The sequence below is a fragment of the Schistocerca americana genome, chromosome 1 (assembly GCF_021461395.2).
Source record: "Schistocerca americana isolate TAMUIC-IGC-003095 chromosome 1, iqSchAmer2.1, whole genome shotgun sequence".
NCBI classification, from domain to species: Eukaryota; Metazoa; Arthropoda; class Insecta; order Orthoptera; family Acrididae; genus Schistocerca; species Schistocerca americana.
This window is the reverse complement of record NC_060119.1, coordinates 531,937,759-531,960,355: the sequence shown is the minus strand read 5'-3', so window position 1 is coordinate 531,960,355 and position 22,597 is coordinate 531,937,759. Positions and strand designations below refer to the sequence as shown.

General features: G+C 43.5%; 1 protein-coding gene across 1 annotated transcript in view; it reads right to left on the bottom strand.

The window, feature by feature from the left end:
* The window catches only part of LOC124571522 (inter-alpha-trypsin inhibitor heavy chain H4-like), a 174,595-nt gene extending 172,177 nt beyond the window's left edge, over nucleotides 1-2,418 (bottom strand). The window contains exon 1 of the mRNA XM_047131118.1: nucleotides 2,359-2,418. Within this exon, the coding sequence (XP_046987074.1) occupies nucleotides 2,359-2,418 (60 nt within the window). The remainder of the gene's footprint in view (nucleotides 1-2,358) is intronic.
* Nucleotides 2,419-22,597: the final 20,179 nt, after the last annotated feature.

Here is a 22,597-nt window from a genome sequence, read left to right as displayed (position 1 = left end):
TGTCCCCTCGACGATCACCAGTGGTGTACGGCCAGTGTAGGAGATCGCTCCCCACACCATGATGCCGGGTGTTGGCCCTGTGTGCCTCGGTCGTATGCAGTCCTGATTGTGGCGCTCACCTGCACGGCGCCAAACACGCATACGACCATCATTGGCACCAAGGCAGAAGCGACTCTCATCGCTGAAGACGACACGTCTCCATTCGTCCCTCCATTCACGCCTGTCGCGACACCACTGGAGGCGGGCTGTACGATGTTGGGGCGTGAGCGGAAGACGGCCTAACGGTGTGCGGGACCGTAGCCCAGCTTCATGGAGACGGTTGCGAATGGTCCTCGCCGATACCCCAGGAGCAACAGTGTCCCTAATTTGCTGGGAAGTGGCGGTGCGGTCCCCTACGGCACTGCGTAGGATCCTACGGTCTTGGCGTGCATCCGTGCGTCGCTGCGGTCCGGTCCCAGGTCGACGGGCACGTGCACCTTCCGCCGACCACTGGCGACAACATCGATGTACTGTGGAGACCTCACGCCCCACGTGTTGAGCAATTCGGCGGTACGTCCACCCGGCCTCCCGCATGCCCACTATACGCCCTCGCTCAAAGTCCGTCAACTGCACATACGGTTCACGTCCACGCTGTCGCGGCATGCTACCAGTGTTAAAGACTGCGATGGAGCTCCGTATGCCACGGAAAACTGGCTGACACTGACGGCGGCGGTGCGCAAATGCTGCGCAGCTAGCGCCATTCGACGGCCAACACCGCGGTTCCTGGTGTGTCCGCTGTGCCGTGCGTGTGATCATTGCTTGTACAGCCCTCTCGCAGTGTCCGGAGCAAGTATGGTGGGTCTGACACACCGGTGTCAATGTGTTCTTTTTTCCATTTCCAGGAGTGTAGGTAGGCCTTGAAGTGATGGACTTTTCGACACTTCGTTTGCGTAGCTAGACTAGCAGCAGTGGTTTATGAAATATTTCAGTTTTTTCCCTCAAATCAGTGATTAAGTTTCCTTAATTACCCTGATTACTTTCAACCAGTTAGATATTGCCTTGCAGCACTACACTTCACGGTGCTCACTTTGATACCTCATTTGGCCATTTCTCAATTTTTATTTGTCTATGAAAATTTGAACAAACACTCATTGTATAGTTTATAGGGCTTCGCTCAAACATTCGACCAAAAGATTTCGAGTGTTAATCATAGGACAACATAGGTTTTTTTTGCGTGGTGTCACTTCCAAAAAAACCTTGTTTCATATCTGGAGAATGAAAAGAGAGATATCACTCCGCTCTCAACTTTAAATACAATTTCTTTGATATGCGATAATGCATTGCCGCTGGCCGGTGCGGCCGAGCGGTTCTAGCCGCTTCAGTCTGGAAAGGCGCGACCGCACGGTCGCAGGTTCGAATTCTGCCTCGGGCATGGATGTGTGTGGTGTCCTTAGGTTAGTTAGGTTTAAGTAGTTCTAAGTTCTAGGGGACTGATGACCTGAGATGTTAAGTCCCATAGTGCTCAGAGCCATTTGAACCATTTGAATGCATTGCCTAAAATGAACCATACGCAAAGTCTACGAAATGTGATTTTCTCTCTGCAAAGTCTCAAAAATTTCGTGCCATCGTTTGCTTAGTTTCGTACAGCACAGAATCTATGACGAATAACGAAAATAAATTCAGTGCTTCATTGAGCTGTAAGATGCCTAACAACCAATTTTTTTTCACCAAATAGCTTTCTTAAAATGAGACACGGTGCTGTCGTCCTCACTTTCGCACATGCTGCTGTGACGAGATTCAAACACGTTTGAATTCAGGCGTCGCAAGCTGTAGCAGTGGACAGCAAGCGCCACTCACGTCGCTCACCTAGGACACTTCCGTAACTACACCTGCGGTTGTGTTTTGCCGTCTGAAGTTGTCGCGCGCTGTCGGTCGCTTCTGTCGCTTACGTGGGACGCGGCCTTAGTCGGTTACAACGAGTGATAACTTCTGCGCTTACAAGAGATCACCTTTAGAAAAGGTGTTCGAAATTGTACTGTTGTTCGAATGCAAGTGTAGCAGCGCTTAAGCATTCCTTCGCGCTCAAGCCCGAGCGCTGCACGTGCCGTCGAGGTACGTCATCTGGTGAGGTAATATGTTCAACATTTCTCAGACATTTTAGGGCTATTTCCCGACGTTTGCCGCCCCGTGTGTCTTATATTAAATTGTCTCAGCGTCTTCTACGTCGCTTCGGGAGTTTTTAAACGTAATAAGGATCGCCCTGTATGTTAACAGATGCTGTTAAGTAGACCCATCTCCGCTCCCGTCACCAAGTGGCGGGGCACTCTGACAAGACGCATGGGTCTCCCGTGCCAATATAAAGGACGGGTGGTCACTCACCTGCGCGTCGGCAGCGGCGACCACGGCCACGGCGGCCAGAACGAGCGCCGCCACGGTCATCGCAGCGGCTGCTTTGGAGGTCCGCATGTTTGGAACTGGCCGCGGACGCGCAGCCGCGGCCATATAAACCATTAGGAGGAGCAGGCCCGGAACTGGCTCTCTCAGATGACGCCTTCCTACGCTGCCAAAACGGTTCAGGAAGCATCTGTCTGTTGCTGCAGTTTCTGGGTGTATTCTCAATAGGGCGCACGCTATACAAATTTCGGTCGATCGGCTCGCAAATGGGCGCATCTCAACAACTTCTCTCTCTGTGCTGGAGGTTACGTCAAGGACTACTATTCTCGTAGAAAACGAAACATCGATGTGGCAGGTGATCGAATGTGATTTCGAAACATTTCCACAGTGATATAATAAGACGAGTAAAACAAATGTTTCCTTTTGTGCTACTGGATGTACTTGTCATAACAGGCTCATTTCTTTGTAAGGGCCGGCCGGAGTGGCCGAGCGGTTCTAGGCGCTACAGTCTGGAACCGCACGACCGCTACGGTCGCAGGTTCAAAAAATGAGCACTATGCGACTTACCTTCTGAGGTGGCCTAGAACTTAGAACTAATTAAACCTAACTAACCTAAGGACATCACACACATCCATACCCGAGGCAGGATTCGAACCTGCGACCGTAGTGGTCGCTCGGTTCCAGACTGTAGCACCTAGAACCGCACGGCCACTCCGGCCGGCGGTCGCAGGTTCGAATCCTGCCTCGGGCATGGATGTGTGTGAAGTCCTTAGGTTAGTTAGGTTTAAGTAGTTCTAAGTTCTAGGGGACTGATGACCTCAGAAGTTAAGTCCCATAGTGCTCAGAGCCATTGGAACCATCTTCATAAGGTTTGACTAACGAGGAAACAAAACCTTACCTGAAGTGGACTTGTCGCAGTCGACAACGTATATGGTATATGAAAGCATGCTGCGGAAATGGGCATTATTTCTGTGAAGGTAACAAAGACAATCGTTATTATTAACAGTAGAATAACTTTGTACGTATTTGGGAAGGAAAATAACTGATGTAGGTCGAAGTATATAAAATATAGACTGGCTGTGGCAAGGAAAGCGTTTTTAAGAATTTTTAACATGTTTCAGCCCTGTCAGCAACTGTGATAAATTAATATGTCAAAAATCCTCCTCCGTTGCGAAATGTTACTGATCTTTTCCCAGGTTTCAGCTGGAGTAATCTAGCCTTCTTGAGAAGCATAAAATAAACTAATACGTGCCTGAATAAGGCATGGTCAAACATAAAGAGCTAAAGTACCGTGGTACCATGTCAAGCTACGTTACTTAGAACAGCCCCGGCCCCACCTCGTGGGGAGCGGTCAGTTTCTGAAGAAGAGGAATTTGTTAACAACGAGTGTAGATTTAAGTGACAGGAAGTCTCTTCTAAAAGTATTTGTATGGAGTGTAGCTATGTACGGAAGCAAAACATGAACGATGAATGGTTTAGACGAGAAGAGAATAGAAGCTTTTGAAATGTGGTACCACAGAAGAGTGCTGAAGATTAGATGGATAGATCACGTAGCTAATGAGGAGGTACTGATTAGAATTGGGGAGAAGAAGAATTTGTGGCACAACTTGACTAGAAGAAGGGACCGGTTGGTAGGACGAGTTGTGAGGCATCAAGGAATCACCAGTTTAGTATTGGAGGGAAGCATGGAGGGTAAAACTAGCAGAAGGAGATCAAGAGATGAACATACTAAGCAGATTCAGAAGGATGTAGGTTGCAGTAGGTACTCAGAGATGAAGAGGTTTCACAGGATAGAGCAGCGTGGGGAGCTGCATCATACCAGTGTTTGGACTCAAAACCACAACAACAACAACTTGTCTCATTATGTACTTCTTTCAGTTAACGTCTCAACTGTGCTGCAGCAGTTCTTTCTGTATATGGTTCAAGTTTCATCGAGATATGTCACTTGACAGTGATACGACATGCGAAAGTTATTTCATCCTTAAGCTTTGAACACCAATATACTAAGTAAATGCCATCTTTTCAAAAACATATCATCCACATTCTACTCAACATTTATTTTTGCATTTTTGTAGTGATATACTACTTTTTTGTCCTGCCATCCCGTCCTGACTCAGATTCAATAAATATGTTATAAACACGATTAGCGTGATAACAGGAGCGGCAATCTGTGAAAGTCCCCATATATTATTTATACCCACTAGATCGTCGTAGAAATTGTTCTTCAGTGTCTTTTGAATAATAATCTGGTTCAAAAGACACGGTTATTCAGCCGTATAACTCGGATGTCCCCATAAGAAAGCTCAGCTGCCTCAGCTGAGAGTGCCAGTTTTTCCGTGAATTATGGAAGTGATTGGAGCGAAGGCTGGTGGACTGGTTTGACAGCTTAGTATGAGACTGCGAATATTTGATTTTGACAAACAGTACGTTGGGTTCAGTGATGGCTGCCATACTGGGAGGCTGGTGTACTACACGTAGGGGACAAAAGTCATGAGATACTGATACGCACACATACAGACGGCGGTAGTATAGCGTGCTTAAAGTATAAAAGGGTAGCACAGTGGCGGAGCTGTCATGTGAGAAGGTTCCCGATGTGATTATGCCCACACGACGGGAATGGCACTCGGCGCTAAACGAGAGCCATATTTCATTTCGGAAATCGTTAGGGAATTCAGAATTTCGGGATCCACAGTGTCAGGAGTGTGCCAACAATAGCAAATAGCAAGCATTACTTTCATCACCGGCAAAGCAGTCACCGACGGCCTTCACTTAACGACTGAGACCAGCGGCACTGGCGTAGGGTTGTCAGTACTAACAGACAAACAACACTGCGAGAAAGAATCGAAAAATCAATGTGGGAGGTACGACGAACGTATACGTTAGGACATTGCGGCGAAATCTGGCATTAATGGGCTATGACAGCAGACGACCGATACGAGTGCCTTTGCTAACAGCACGAGACCTGCAGCGCCCCTCCTGGCTTCGCAACGATATCATTTGGACGCTAGGCGACAGGAGATCTCTGACCTGATCTGATGAGTCCAGATTTCAGTTCATAATGTTCGAGTATGGCGCAGACTCCACGATGCGATGGACCCAAGTTGTCAACAAGACACTGTGCAAGTTGGTGGTGGCTCCATAAAGATGCGTGGGAAGGACTGGGTCCTCTGGTCCAACTGAATCGATCAAAGACTGAAACCGGCTATGTTCGGCTACTTGGAGACCATTTACGTTTGTAAATGTTCTCAAACAAGAATGGAATTTTTATGGAAGACATGTCACCGGGTCGCAATTGTTCGCGATTGGTTTTCTGCACATGTTATCCCTGTATTTAGCCATATTTGTAATTTTTCCTTCAGGAATGATCAGTTTTCTGAACAATTAAAGTACTCAGTAGTAAAGCTGCATTATAAAAAGAGAGAAAGGGATAATGTAGACAATATTAGACCTATTTCTATGCCTTCAGTGCTTACTAAAATTATTGAAAAGGCTGTATATGTAAAGATAATAGATCAATTTATATCACGCGATTCACTATCAAATGTACAGTCCGGCTTTAGAAGTCGTTTAGCAACTGAAAATGCTATATTCTCTTTTCTCTGTGAGGTACTGGATGGGTTAAGCAAAAGGTTTCGAATGCTAGGCATATTTTTAGATTTACCTAAGGCATTTGATTGTGTTGTTGTGAAGATGCTTCATAAATAAAAGAAGCGAAACGCGTATGGCAATAAACAAATGGGATTTTCTCTGCCTCGTGATGACTGGGTGTTGTGTGATGTCCTTAGGATAGTTAGGTTTAAGTAGTTCTAAGTTCTAGGGGACTGATGACCATAGTTGTTACGTCCCATAGTGCTCAGAGCCATTTGAACCAAATAAGCAAATTGCCTTCAATTAGGTTCATAGACGAAAAGTATCTCAACGAATCCGAAAAATTGTTTATGAAAGTATCAAAGAATAAGACGGGGCATAGAATGTGGTTGTAACTCGCTCGTACAGATCCAAAAGATGAAGTAGCCTACTTCCCTACAGGATACATCAACGATTTGCTTCATAAAAATAAAATTTTAAAAAAACGCCTTTTCAAGAGCGTGGAGCGAGTGCAGCTATTCGTTGTAGTTTACAACACGTATCTGACGAATCACAATGGTTCATATATGGTGGTATAGTCTGAAAATATTGTGGCGGGAATCTTTCATCTCTGTCTACTGTTGTTAAGAATTCGGTGGCAGATAAATATTTGTGACAAGCTAGAGTATAAAGTTGATTGCTTCTAGTTTCATTCACAGTAATTTGTGCTCTTAGATTCCTCTCCAACCGTACTCTCGGAAATCAATACGTATTCAGAAAAAAGTGGTGAACTATTTGTGACAAGAAAAAGTATAAATGTCACTGTGAGTTGTACCACGCAGAGCAGTTTCATCTTTCAATTCTTAAACATATGGAAGTCACGAAATCGAAACTACTCGTTCCTGAGAAAGAGCGCTCTTACGTGTAAATAACAACGAATATTTCAGAAAAAATTTTGAACTTTGACGATTGACGAAGTCTCAGAGTGGGTTACAGACACGAAGAGGAAAAAAGTATTTTCCTACCCAGCACTATGCGAACCTACGACATCGGACACGGCAGTTCGTTGCCTTACCAACTTCGGTACTATTATTTGACATAATTCGAGTCGTGAGAGATGCAGGATGACTTCGTTGCCGAATAATGTGGTTGTAAGCCGTAAATGCATGAAATTTTGCAAGGTTTCCTTTATCAGGTTTCACAAAATTCTTTTGCGTTATTACTTAAAAGTTTTAAACACGTTTAGATGATTAATAAGTAAGCCATTTGTGGAAAAAAGTACAAGACACTAATAGTACCAAGTAGCACTCATGTGATGTACGTAAGCAGAGCCGAAATTTTGAAATTTAATTATTTTTTAAACTCTTAATTACGTAAAAGTAACAGGTATTTTGTGAGAGTATTGACCGAAACTGTTTCTTAATTTTATAATCATTTACAGTAACAACAATACATATTTCTAACAAGGGAAAATAGTTTATTATAAACTCACATTCCACCTGGACGCGTCCTGGTGATTCTTAAAATAACACAGTCACTAAATCCGAAGCTAAAACCACTCAATATGTTTAAAATAACACATCCTAGGAGTAAATAAACCACACCGAACCGAACGAGATGGCCATACCGAAATCCAAAACCTCTCGGTACAGTTGTCAAAAAATCAGCAGGAGACCGATCGATAACCGATTCAAAATGGGCTCTGAGCACTATGCGACTTAACTTCTGAGGTCATCAATCGCCTAGAACTAATTAAACCTAACTAACCTAAGGACATCAAACACATCCATGCCCGAGGCAGGATTCGAACCTGCGACCGGAGCGGTCGCTCGGTTCCAGACTGTAGCGCCTAGAACCGCACGGCCACTCCGACCGGCGATCGATAACCAGTCTCAGAAGCTTACTGAATAGGAACTTCGTATAAAGAACCAAAAATGATGTCGCTACTGAGACTGACATACTGCACCGATCGGTATGAACAATATAGAATAGGGCCCCAGCGTGGCTGGCAACTTCTGGATGGTCGTTGCTGCGTGAGGACGTGCTGCAATACGTCTCCCCAACGCACCCTGCGCAGTGGGGTTTGCGTGGGGGGAAGGGGCTGGCCAGTGCGTTCGCCGATATCCTCTCTTTCCAACACTTCCTCTACCTGTGCTGTTCGATGTGACAGCACATTGTCATCCATAAGAATGAAGTCAGAGCCGAATGCACCCTAGAAAAGACATACGTGGGGAAGGAGTATAGCGCCACAATCACATTCACGGGTGACTACACCGTGTTGAAACCGTTGGAAGTCAGTATGCCCATGCGACATTATGCCTCCACACACCGTAGGATTTGGACTACCAGAATGATCACGTTCGACCACGTTACTTGGCGTATTACGTGTTCCCATCTCTCGTCCAGCATTGTCGAATATGATCGTTTTGGTGGTGGCGGTATTATGGTGTATGCAGGCATAATATTGCACGGTCATATTGACCTCAAAATACGAGGGCAGTTCAATAAGTAATGCAACACATTTTTTTTTCTGAAACAGGGGTTGTTTTATTCAGCATTGAAATACACCAGTTTATTCCCCAATCTTTTAGCTACACAACACTATTTTTCAACGTAATCTCCATTCAGTGCTACGGCCTTACGCCACCTTGAAATGAGGGCATGTATGCCTGCACGGTACCATTCCACTGGTCGATGTCGGAGCCAACGTCGTACTGCATCAATAACTTCTTCATCATCCGCGTAGTGCCTCCCACGAATTGCGTCCTTCATTGGGCCAAACATATGGAAATCCGACGGTGCGAGATCGGGGCTGTAGGGTGCATGAGGAAGAACAGTCCACTGAAGTTTTGTAAGCTCCTCTCGGGTGCGAAGACTTGTGTGAGGTCTTACGTTGTCATGAAGAAGGAGAAGTTCGTTCAGATTTTTGTGCCTACGAACACGCTGGAGTCGTTTCTTCAATTTCTGAAGAGTAGCACAATGCACTTCAGAGTTGATCGTTTGACCATGGGGAAGGACATCGAACAGAATAACCCCTTCAGCGTCCCAGAAGACTGTAACCATGACTTTACCGGCTGAGGGTATGGCTTTAAACTTTTTCTTGGTAGGGGAGTGGGTGTGGCGCCCGCCTGTGCGTGAAACGATACACAGCGACCTGGCGAGCTCGAGCTGATAGATGTGTGTAACGTAAACGGGGACGATTCTAGAAGTCAGTCAAGGGGGGAGGGGGGGGGGGGCAGTTCAATAAGTAATGGAGTGGCGCCACACCCACTCCATTGATTGCCGTTTTGTTTCAGGTTCGAAGTGATGAACCCATGTTTCATCGCCTGTGACAATCTTTGACAAAAAATTGTTACCCTCAGCCACATGACGAGCAAGCAATTCCGCGCAGATGGTTCTCCTTTGCTCTTTATGGTGTTCGGTTAGACAACGAGGGACCCAGCGGGAACAAACCTTTGAATATCCCAACTGGTGAACAATTGTGACAGCACTACCAACAGAGATGTCTAGTTGAGCACTGAGTTGTTTGATGGTGATCCGTCGATCATCTCGAACGAGTGTGTTCGCACGCTCCGCCATTGCAGGAGTCACAGCTGTGCACGGCCGGCCCGCACGCGGGAGATCAGACAGTCTTGCTTGACCTTGCGGCGATGATGACACACGCTTTGCCCAACGACTCACCGTGCTTTTGTCTACTGCCAGATCACCGTAGACATTCTGCAAGCGCCTACGAATATCTGAGATGCCCTGGTTTTCCGCCAAAAGAAACTCGATCACTGCCCGTTGTTTGCAGCGCACATCCGTTACAGACGCCATTTTAACAGCTCCGTACAGCGCTGCCACCTGTCGGAAGTCAATGAAACTATACGAGACAAAGCGGGAATGTTTGAAAATATTCCACAAGAAATTTCCGGTTTTTTCAACCAAAATTGGCCGAGAAAAAAAATGTGTTGCATTACTTATTGAACTGCCCTCATATATGAACACGGCAGACTCACTGGTCAACGTCATTGTGATCTGTACTCCTGAGTTTTTTTTTCACCACTGCATTCGTCCCTGGCTTCATTTTTACGGACGAAAATGCTGCGTGACCATATTGACGAGCGCAGGTGGAGGAGGTCTTGGAAGAAATGGATTTTCGGTGAATGGACTGGCCTGCCTGTTCCCCCGACTTAACTGCCATCGAGCACATGTGGGATGCGTTGGAGAGACGTACTTCAACACTCAAGCCATCCCTGTACTCATCTGAGATAATGAATATCAAAACTTAACTACAAGATACTCTTCAACTGATTGTTTGTGTAAATGGCCATTAAAGAGTTGTGTTAAATCATTATGAAGACCTGAATAATGAAAAATAAAACATTTTCGTGAAAGGGTATGTATTTGGAGAGAAGAAAGAAACTCATTCTTCAAGCTGGCCAAATGTATTTTACGATTTTAACTTAAATCTTCCATATTATAAAACGGGATCTAACCATGCTTATGAATTCCCCTGGAAGGGAACGGCCTACCACAAGAGCTCCTTACGTAGCTCGTGGCCAGCATGGGGGCACATTGTAGAGCACGCATTGGTGTCCTTCGTGACCACAAGCTCTATCAAGAAGCTTAAGAAGCATGTCCTACCTTTTTCAATCTCCAACGGACCGTCATGAATCGCAGTGACTTCAGAGTAATTGTGATCTTTGAATAAAAATGTCATTTCGGTTGTCTCGTTACGTATTTCATTCAGTTACCTTCTGTAATATACTGTCACACTTCCTCATATGTGGGTTCCATGTTTCACCGAGTTGTGTTTTTATCAGTGAGACAAAGTGTTGCACACAAATGCACATTGAAAATCTGCAATCGGATTTTGCCAAGGCAAAGTAGTTGGTATATTATCAGTACATTTGGACAGATATTTTAATAAACTGATATGAATTAAAAAATAGTCTTTCATATCAAAACAGTTAGATGCATCGAGGTATTTTGACATCGTACTTCGGCTGTCATGTCCCAATAAAGTGGTTTTTTTAACTATCAAAAAGTAAACACAGCTGTGCCCTCTTATGAGGTATGGTGGGATTAGCGCATGGGAGCCGTCCCCCACAGTACCTGATATGTCACTGTAAATCAAGGCGTGTTCTGGCTTCCAACAATGTTACTAACATCGGCAATAAATTATGAAGGGAGGACCAAGTGCGACAATTTCAATCACACGATGATAGCCGATAAAATAAATGCACGTAAGAAGTCGAATTGAAAAATAAGGAATAATTTCAAACAGAAATGTCAGCGATGTTTAAATAAAGCAAACATTTAGGTTGTGACATAAAGTGCTTCTAGCCTGTAGCAAGATATTACATATAGACTGACAAGTTGCAATCAGTGTTATGTTGACAAAAAGAGCGGCGGATTCAACAGAATTCTATCGCAGTGTCACAGTGTATGATAGCTAAGGGTATGTACAACTAGAACTGTGTGATTTTGCAATCAACTATACTTACGTTCTGGGGTGGTGGCAAGTTGGCAAGTGTAAGGGGCTATGGGGCTATAGCACCCCCCCCCCCTCCCCCCGCCACCGTCATGGAGAATCATATTACACTGGATAAAATGACTTCAACAGATTCAATCATTTATTTATAATTATGTAGCAATATAGGCTGCAATGTATTCCAAACACATTTTAACAAAAGAAGAAGAGCGGCAAATAGCTTGCTACCTATACCAATAAATATCATTTAACTTAAAATAGGCGTCTTATTATTTACTAATACACATTTTTTACCTAAACTCCAAAACAGTTACCAAGAACAACGTTAAGCAACACAATTTGTCGGTAGAGGACACCAACTCTCCTTTTGTTAAACCATATTCCAATCCCCCAAACCCCCTTCTGCCCCCCTCATTAGCCCCCCCCCTCCCCCCTTGACTGACTTCTAGAATCGTCCCCGTTTACGTTACACACATCTATCAGCTCGAGCTCGCCCGGTCGCTGTGTATCGTTTCACGCACAGGCGGGGGCCGACAGCCTTCCGACAGTACTCGACTGTTCACTACTGACGCACATGGCTCGGCACCGTACCGTCACGTTATCGTCGCATTGTGTTAACACTTATGCGTTTACTTAGCGACTGCTGAAACTGATAGTCAGCGCGCAAATATACGTTAACGAAGTGTGCGCTCAGATGGAAAAGTGTTGATAAATAACGTAGTTCAGTTCTGTCGATAGGAAAAACAGAAAAGTTTTTCTTCGTTTTAAAAAAAAATCTATAAACATAACATCTCTGGTAGCAGTATGACGTGCTCGCTTTCTTGTAACAATGAGAGAAAATGAGAAAAGTTCGAAGAAACCTATAGCTATGATCTGAACACCAACTCCAATTACTAAATCGTAAAACAACAATTTTATTTTAATTTCGTGCGTTTTTCTGAAGAACAATGTATTAATAGCGATTTATTACACGTTCGCTTCAGTTATTATACAGTAACACAGCAGTTTAATTTTTTTGTCTTCTACGTCTTCTTGTTGAAGAATATATTAAATTCGAAAGTATCGTTGTCTCCTACACACACAGCTTCATTGTTCGACCATAAAACGAGTTTTGTTTTTCTACTGTTCATTTCGATATTTTTGCTGTAGAAGAATGTGTTAAAGAATGCATGTTTGTTTTATCTGCTGCACGATACCAAATACAGTTCAGGAACCGTGTTACATTTGGACTAAGCGCAGTTGTTTCACTCGTTCGTCATTCGAAACAACCAACAGCGGAACACGTCAACAGTTCACCGCCCGCTCAGCTAAAACCATGAGCGAACAAATTCAATAACATACAGTAGGCATCGTTGTGAGCGTAATAATACAGGTAACATTGTTTCCTGAAACCAGGCAGCATAAACTGAAAGAAATATGCAGTCAGCCTCATGAACTGATGATTCCCATCGTCTTCTTATTTCATTAAGTTCCTCCTTCATTTCCAGCTTCGGTTTGTATCGGCAACATACGAAGTAGAGAAACGAGGGATAGTTCTCCACTCCACACGGCTGGCGGTAATGTCGTATGACTAGGGCCTCCTGTCGGGTAGACCATTCGCCGGGTGCAAGTCTTTCGATGTGACGCCACTTCAACGACTTGCGCGTCGATGGAGATGAATGATTATGATTAGGACAATACAACACACAGTCGCTGAGCGGAGAAAATCTCCAACTCAGCCGGGAATCGAACCCGGACCCTGAGGATTGACATTCTGTCGCGCTGACCACTCAGCTACCGGGGGCGGACACTGGCGGTAATAACTGCGCGTGTGGTGCATAGCTGGCAATACCATCGCGGATAGCTAAAAGATGTAAAAAATAATTCTTTTGTTACTGAATAGTCATCTCAAAATCGAATGAGAGGCTTGCATAGCGGAGTACACGCACGAATCCCAAAACAGTAGCTTTTACTTTTTATGAGAAAAGCAAGACTTTTGCTGAGACTCTTCACTACACACACAGATGTAGCTCTTCTTTATCTAAATACTAATTTTTTTTGGCAGTTCGGATAACCTGAAATTTCATTCCCCATGTCCTGTACGAGTAGTGTGGAGTGACCAGCCGCTCTGTGGTTGTGGGTACCCAGAGGGAGGGGAAAACTTAACATGCTTCGCATGTCTGAAAGGCCTTACAATTAACTTCTGTGCTATGTGCCCCGCACATCTACAGTGTTCCCCCATCCCCACATGCACGCTCTCACAATCATGCTCTGTGTACAGCCATCTTCTGGACACATTTTCTCCTGGGAAGGTAAGGTGAGATGTTGAACTATTATTTAATAGTGTTCTGTACCTCTGTTGGTAAAAACGGAACCCTTACAGGATTACTTTGCTGTCCATCTTACTCACGGTAGGGTAACGGTCTCAAGTTGAAATTTGTGGAAAATACTAAGTCTACAGTACCCTGGCGGTGTAAGACATTTAAGCTTCTACGTTATCCATTTATGTCACATGTTTTGATACTCGAAAACTGACTTATTAAAACCTATCGACTAACTACACTACTGGCCATTAAAACTGCTACACCAAGAAGAAATGCAGATGATAAACAGGTATTCATTGGACAAATATACTATACTAGAACTGACATGTATTTACATGTCACGCAATGTGGGTGCATAGATCCTGAGAAATCAGTACCCAGAACAACCACCTCTGGCCGTAATAACGGCTTTTATATGCCTGGGCATTGAGTCAAACAGAGCTTGGATGGCGTGTACAGGTACAGCTGCCCATGCAGCTTCAACACGATACCACAGTTAATCAAGAGTAGTGATTGGCGTTTTGTGACGAGCCAGTTGCTCGGCCACCATTGACCAGACGTTTTCAATTGGTGAAAGATCTGGAGAATGTGCTGGCCAGGGCAGCAGTCGAACATTTTCTGTATCCAGAAAGGCCCGTACAGGACCTGGAACATGCGGTCGTGCATTATCCTGCTGAAATGTAGGGTTTCGCAGGGACCGAATGAAGGGTAGAGCCACGGGTGGTAACACATCTGAAATGTGATGTCCACTGTTCAAAGTGCCGTCAATGCCAACAAGAGATGACCGAGACGTGTAACCAATAGCACCCCATACCATCACGCCCGGTGATACGCCAGTATGGTGATGACGAATACACGCTTCCAATGTGCGTTCACCGTGATGTCTCCAAACACGGATGCGATGATCATGATGCTGTAAACAGAACCTGGATTCATCCGAAAAAATGACGTTTTACCATTCGTGCACCCAGGTTCGTCGTTGAGTACACCATCGCAGGCGCTCCTGTCTGTGATGCAGAGTCAAGGGTGACCGCAGTCATTGTCTCCGAGCTGATAGTCCATGCTGCTGCAAACGTCGTCGAACTGTTCGTGCAGATGGTTGTTGTCTTGCAAACGTCCCCATCTGTTGACTCATGGATCGAGACGTGGCTGCACGATCCGTTACAGCCATGCGGATAAGATGCCTGTCATCTCGACTGCTAGTGATATGAGGCCGCTGGGGTCCGGCATGGCGTTCCGTATTACCCTCCTGAACCCACCGATTCCATATTCTGCTAACAGTCATTGGATCTCGACCACCGCTATCAGCAGTGTCGCAATACGGTAAACCGCAATTGCGATAGGCTACAATCCGACCTTTATCAAAGTCGGAAACGTGATGGTACGCATTTCTCCTCCTTACACGAGAACGTTTCACCAGGCAACGCCGGTCAACTGCTGTTTGTGTATGAGAAATCGGTTGGAAACTTTCGTCATGTTAGCACGTTGTACGTGTCGCCATCGGCGCCAAGGTTGTGTGAATGCTCTGAAAAGCTAATCATTTGCATATCACAGCATATTCTTCCTGTCGGTTAAATTTCGCGTCTGTAGCACGTCATCTTCGTGGTGTAGCAATTTTAATGGCCAGTAGTGTAACTATGTACATAATTAAGATTCTACTGAACCCTCAGAGTGCGAGCCCTACTTGCATTTGTTGTTTTTTGTAAATATGCTGGGCTTTCGAATGACATTTTGCGCTATTTTGCAGTTTATTGTCCAGAATTATGAGAATCTTATCACCAATTGAAGTCATTTTCTATCAGCATGAAAATCTACCGTACATACTATATTGTAACTGTATGTCTAAAATACTAGAAGCCTTTATCAGTGTGGATAGTTGATATACTTTTCTGTCGTCGAAAATCAATTACTACTAGCATACATATTTAAATTATTTCTTGAAAATCTGAATTTGCCAATATATTTTACTTCTTCAACAATGTACTCTGACGCATGGCCGCCCTATGCACTTCACCACCTACGTAATTTTTATTTGTAGTTTCTTGAATATGAACAACGAGCTCAGTCAAGAGAGCTCGCTACATTTAACGTGAGAACCGTTCAACACGTCCATCCATGTGGATGTTTATTGTTAAGGCGCGTTCTTTAATGTAGATTCACGAGGAAGAAGTCATGATTTGTTCATAACTTTCTTGAAATACTGTAGAGTAAAACTTGGAATGTTCATAATTTTGTTGAAATACTCTAGAGTAAAGTTAGGAACCCTTTTTTATGTAACGATGAGAGGCTCCCTCCTTCAGGCTGGCTTTGCGCTTCATCTTTTATGCTAGAAATAAAACAGTAAAACCGTCGTTTGAACACGCTAATCTCCACAAGTACTAGACGAATTTTCAGCGCCTGTCCACAGGCAACTTGAATGTAGCTTAGGGCGAAATATAGGGCTTACTTATTCAAAATCGGGACGCGGAAGAAATATCATATTTTAAAGTTTATCGAAAAGCATCCGCTCAGCTTACCAATTCGAATTTTAAACTAACAGATGGCGCTGTTAGTTTCGTTGTACAGCAAAGAGCAAATAGACGTGCGCTTTTACTTTTCTTTAATTCGGTTTGTATTTTCGGTAGTTTAAGTCAGTGACAGAATTAAATGTCGCAGTGTTATCTTTACGAACAAAAGCGAATATACTTGCTGAGGATATAAGAATTTATTAATTTCACTTTGTGTATTAAACAATTGACGACACTGCTTTACTTCTTTCAATAGGTTTTATTTATATTCGACTTCTTTCTCAAGAAAGTGTTTTTCTCATTGCTAGAAGTATTTTCGGAAGTTTACGTCAGTGACAGTATTAAGCACCACAGTCTTATTTTATCTTATCTTAAATAATATAAACTACACTGAATTTATTTGTTTCGCTTTGTATATTAAACACTTGACGACATTGCTTTGCTTCTTTCAACAGATCTTATTTATATTCTTTGCTAGAAAAAACAAGTTTATTGAGTTTGTTTTGTGATTTGAATGCGTAGTCACTACATTTTAATTTCGTTTTGTTGATGAAAATTGCCGGGAAAACGTCGAGTCTTTCTGAGTACACCAGAATGGCTAAAAGGCTGAGGACTATACGGTCTCAAGAATCCAATGAAGATCGTAAGGTGAAACTCGCTGCGGTTCAAGAACATAAGGCTTAAACTCACTATTTGGAAACTCAGTCCGAAAGTGAGAAGCGACGTAATTATTAATTGAGAACGTCATGCATCACTTCGCTCGTCAGAAACTTTCGCTTGCAGAGACTTAAATTTATTTCTCTCCAACGTAGCATCAGAGAAGCGGAAAAGTTGAACGGGTAGTGGCGCAGGTGGACGAGGTTTTATACCCCCAATCCAGCTACTCATATCAATGTACAATTTCACTTTAAACGTGTACCCTTCCCGTTGAGCTTATGTTAAGGCATGAGCATAAACGAAGCACAAGGCCAGGTCTGGGTATTACAGACATGGCTCCTAGCGATAGTTGCTCGTCGGAAGGCCAACTCGACGTGGCTCTCTCCCGTGTTAGTGAAGCAAGCAAGCTCTTCATTCATGGCTCCAATCACACTGTTTCAAACGTTGTATACAAAGTAGCTTTACAGCTCAATAATAAATCCCACTTGCATTTTTCGGGCATAGCTGCAAATAAATACCCAGGAAACCAGGAAACGTTAGGTTTCTCAACTATACTTTAATGATGTCACTGTTGATTGGATGATGTAGAACAAGGACAATAATCATTGGCTGTTTTCCCTGAGATCCATTTCCTCTTTTAAGATTGAATGAACTCTATATTCTCAGTAAAATGAACAACTTTTACTATTAACCACTATAGCATTTGACATTTAAGAACGTTACCTATGGTTTTCATGTGCCTTAAGGATTGAAATAGCTCGCCTTTGGACGTGGCGGTTTATTATGTTGCCAGATTGTTATTTACAACCATAAGTTCTTCCCAGATTTAATTGCTCGTGTTATGAAATATGATAACCGAAGTACTGAATAAATGTAGATGGAGGACTCTTAACCCTAAAGGAGAGGGGAAATACAGCTTAATGAAACAAATTGGCAATGTTCCAAGCAAAGAGCTGCCAATGAGCTTCTTTTTGCGAAACCGAGTTATTCATAGAAGCTCGCGGAATGATTGCAGAGATCTGGCATTGAACAAAAGCACCTTGAGTGAGACACCCCGTCTGTCATCATCGCAACAAGGTCGTGGAAACCTGTCCGATCTCTGAAGTGTACTGCGTTACCCTCAGGAAACTGAAGAAACAGCATAGCATCTTCGTCGACACAAAAGCGCAAACAAAACTTCTCCATGACAACGCAAGGCCTCATACAAGTCTGCCCACCCGAGAGCAGCTCACGAAACGTTATTGGGCTGTTCTTCCTCATCCATTCTACAGCCCGGATCTCTCCCGTTCCGGGTTTAATCTGTCTGGCCCAATGGAGGATGCATGGCCGGCCACTGTGACCGAGCGGTTCTAGGCGCTTCAGTCCGGAATCACGCGGCTGCTACGGTCACAGGTTCGAATCCTGCCTCTGGCATGGTTGTGTGGTATGACCCTTAGATTCGTTAGATTTAAGTAGTTCTAAGTTTAGGAGACTGATGACCTCAGATGTTAAGTCCCATAGTGCTTAGAGCCATCTGAACCATTTTTGAGGATGCACACCGCAGGAAGTAGTAGATGGATGAGGGTAGGTTACTGATACAGCAAGACGTTGGCTCCGACGTCGAGCAGTAGCGTGGTACCATGCGGGAATATGTTGAAAAATAGGGTTTTGTAGCCAAAAATGCGGGGAATTAAATGATGTATTGGAGCCCTGAATAAAACCAATCAGCTTAAAAAAAAAGTATTGCAATACTTACTGAACGCCCCTCTTACAAATAAATCGTAAAAATAAACATTATTAGTGTGCAAAAACCGATCAAGCGTTATGGCTAAAATTGTATTTTATTTATGTGCACGTCAATTAGAATTTATTTTTCCATAATTAATTTCTGTACTCGAGACTTGCGATGGTATTAATACTTCACCCTAGAAGAATAATTGTGATATTATTGTCTAACAAGCACTTTAGCAGATCCTTTAGCTGAAATAATATTTTTTATCGTTGCTTGTAATTTTCAGTTCCTCAGATGACCCGGTTAAACGAAAATGAAATGAAATAAAATGTAAACCGTTTAAAAAGAGCTTTGGCCGTATCCCTCTTACAAGCTATTGGTCTTTGCAGCTCCTGCACCACAACTACTGTCTCTATAATCTATTTATGTTTTAAGCCATTGAAAAGTACATAAATGTGTTTCTTTTTCTTGATGCAAGACACAGAGCTTACAATCTGGCAATTTTTCAACTTTTAAATAGCGGACACAGCTAACATCTCTGACTACACATGCGTGGCAAAAAGTCTAAATCGGGTGTCGCTACAGAAGTTTTGATTAAAAAAGGAATTGCATGCATCTGGTATGCGCATGTTAATCATATTCTTGTACTTGTTTCTGGTAACATCGAAAATATCGACATGACAGGCATGACTAAACTGATCTGACATCATTGGCATGATAGGAAAATGATCGTGTGGCATTGTTGGCCGGGAGTCCCCAACCGGGGAATTTCGGCTGCCCGGTTGCAAGTCTTACTTGAGGGGACGTCACTGTGGCGCGTTGTTCCACGTTGCCACTTATACATCCCCACTAAATTTAAAACTTGTTTGCCCTTCATGTAAAAGAAAAGTTTCATTGTGCTTTACGGTTTATATAATAATCTTATATCACAGCTTCCACTCAATTTTACCACAGTTCTGTACCGACCTGTTCAATACGCTCCTTTACTACGCATAATGCACTTTTAATTTATTTCGTGTATTTTTATGTCTTTTTTTGTTTTTCCTTCATTTTAAATGTAAACCACTAATTGAAATTGTGAACTGCCGGGCTAGTTGCCCTGCATTCTTCTCTCCGTCAATAGATGGCAGCACTTTCGCCACTCTGGTTTACCAATTTGCTTCCTCGTTCGCATCCGCTACTCCCTGTTCTGCGCTCATAGGTAGCACGCCGCGCCCAGTACACGTCCACCGCGGTGCTCGGGGGCCACAGCGCAGTGTAAGTGTCCTGCTATTATTTGTACATGTCCCTACCCAGGCAGTCGTCCGTAGTACAGTCGGGTGTCACTTTCACATTGACATAGGTTTCGCAGCCCCTAGACCCGACCGGCGGTTTCGAAATGATTTTTTAAAAGTTTTTAAAACTTTTTTTTTAATTTTTTGTTTTTATATGTGTTGCAGGGTCTGAAAATTATCTTCTGCCTCTTGCTATTTTCAGTTCGACAGCTGAGGATGGGCTTTTGAGAGCCCGAAACCGGTCCTGATAATGAAAGAAATTTACATCTGAAGCGGCATTTTCAACCTCTGGTGCCTCATATATAAAATTTGAGGAAATTCAAAAGTTGGAGGAAATTCAAAGAATCATGGTCTTCCCAACTCTTATGATGCCACATACCACTTCTGCTAAGAGTCTGATTGTCCTAAGTGTAAACTGACGGGAAATTTAAAAAAATCGAAGAAGGGCAGTTGTCCTATTGGCAGGAAATCCAAAATGGCGGACCCGAGGATCATGGGCCACCCTGTATGTTAGTCAGATTTCCTGGGCTATCCCCCAGTCTTACGACATCAGAACTTGAAGATATTTGGCCAGCCTATATTGTTTCCATGTAAGTATCGTATCTAAAATGAACACCGGACTACCCCAATCCTCTCACGTCACAATCGAAGGTGGCAGACCTTTGGATCTGGGCCTAGGCTACATGGTCGCCAGGTCCGTTGGAATAAGTATAGAATCCAATACTATCATTGAGTTTTCCTGTGATATCACAGATCATTTGACGTATCCAAGATCTCAGTTCTAAATTGCGAGGAATTTAAAAACCCATGACAGTAGGTTCGATTTCCATCACTAGTGCATTTATTATGGTGACACTGCAGTCACCCTCAAAAAACCATCTGACATAACAGCCACTGTAACTTAAGTTAAAATGGTGGGAAATTTGAAAATTCAAGAAACGTACTCATGCTTTGTTCCATATCGAAAAAGTTGGGAAATTCAAAATTGTCCTACTTTTAACGTGCTATCTGTTGTGCTACAGCCCACACATGTCCCGCAAGACTATGTTAGTTCATTGTCATGGAGAAAAATTGATAATCATAGATGCACGCTCATTCCCTGGTAGGGACTTGTGCATGGCTCAAGAGCTGAAATGTTCAGGTTTTATGCTTCTAAGATTAACCAGGAGTGACAGATATTAGACGAACAGGTTCCGTCAAAAGCCAATTTCCTTTTCCATAAAAATTGCATGAAGTTATGCGTACCAGGCACATATCAACCAAATTTTAGCATCTAAACACTTTTATACGAAGCAGGAATGACCATCAAAAACACCACAAAAACACGTGTTGAAAGAAAACCGCATTTTACCAATGGTCAGTGAAAGTCCTAGTTGTGTTCAGCATTTTGAGACGAAAACACTTTATCAGTATCACTGGGAGAGCGCAACGGCAACTAGTAGATGGATGCAGAGGCTGTATGCAAGTGAACCACGGGTGGGCCAATGGGAGACAGGATAGAGTATATCTTAAGCTTAGCGGAACTGTGAGTCAGGTGGTCAGGAAGTGCCAGAGACCTTCGCTACAGCCCTCACACCACTGACCAATCGAGTTATAAGCCGTGAGGTCATGTGCCCTCTGCTGACTTGGCACTCAGCAACAGAGGTGATAAGCAGAATCTCCTGGGTCTGACGTACCAAAAGTTCCCATCAGTTACAATTTATACGGGACTGGGCTTAAACTGACACACAATATTTTTAGCGCAACGCAGTCTGACTTTCAAAAATCCCTACAAAAGAATGGCCCTGACTAACATTAACCTATACGTTTCACAAATCACTTACCTCACAAAAATCTTGGTTACTCGAACTACTGCAATACAGCAAGCGCCACTACTGCCAGCTAAATAAAAGATTCAAACTACGGAAGGCACTAACTACTGATAGGCATAGTTAGCAAATGAAAGATTTTAATAGTGAACAAACAATGTGTTTACCTTAATAGTGTTGAAAAATCATAATATACATAGCAGTTCATGACATCCAGTCTTACAAATTTCAAAACTCCGCCATTTCTCTCCCCACATCCACCACTGCTGGCGGCTCACCTCGAACTGCGCAACGCTATGCGCTGTTCGCATCCAACTGCCCAACACTGTAATGGCAGACAACAATGCAAACTAGCCACAGACTGCACACAGCACAGCCAGTGATTTTCATACAGAGCGCTACGTAACGTTGCCAATAAGGAAACATAAACAGCCTACTTACATAGCCCCCATGCTCCCCACAAAAAATTTTACAAATTGTTTTGGGCCATGGCCAATACAGATTTGAAAAAAAATTTTCATAATTACAATAACAAAGAAATAAAATGCACACACTTATTGATACAATGTTGGCCAAAAGCTAAAATTTTCTCACAGTCCATAAAGACAGTCCTGATCGTTCATCACAGTAAAATAACAGTGTTTTTCTCAAAGTATGAGCAGTAAAAGAAAATGCATACAGAAGTAATGGATTTCCATGCAGTCTTGAAGAAGTAGTGTTGTCCTTCCAACGGATAGACAGTGCTGACTCTCGACATGTAGACAGGTAATGGGCCACAACAGAGGAAACCCACAGCAGAGTCATTCGACGTTTTGAAGAATATTGGTGGGTAGGTCATCACAGAGCAGACCCACTATAGTCTTGGTAGAGAGTATGGTATTGGTGGGTCATCAGAGGTGCAGACCCAGTGCAGCCCTTGTA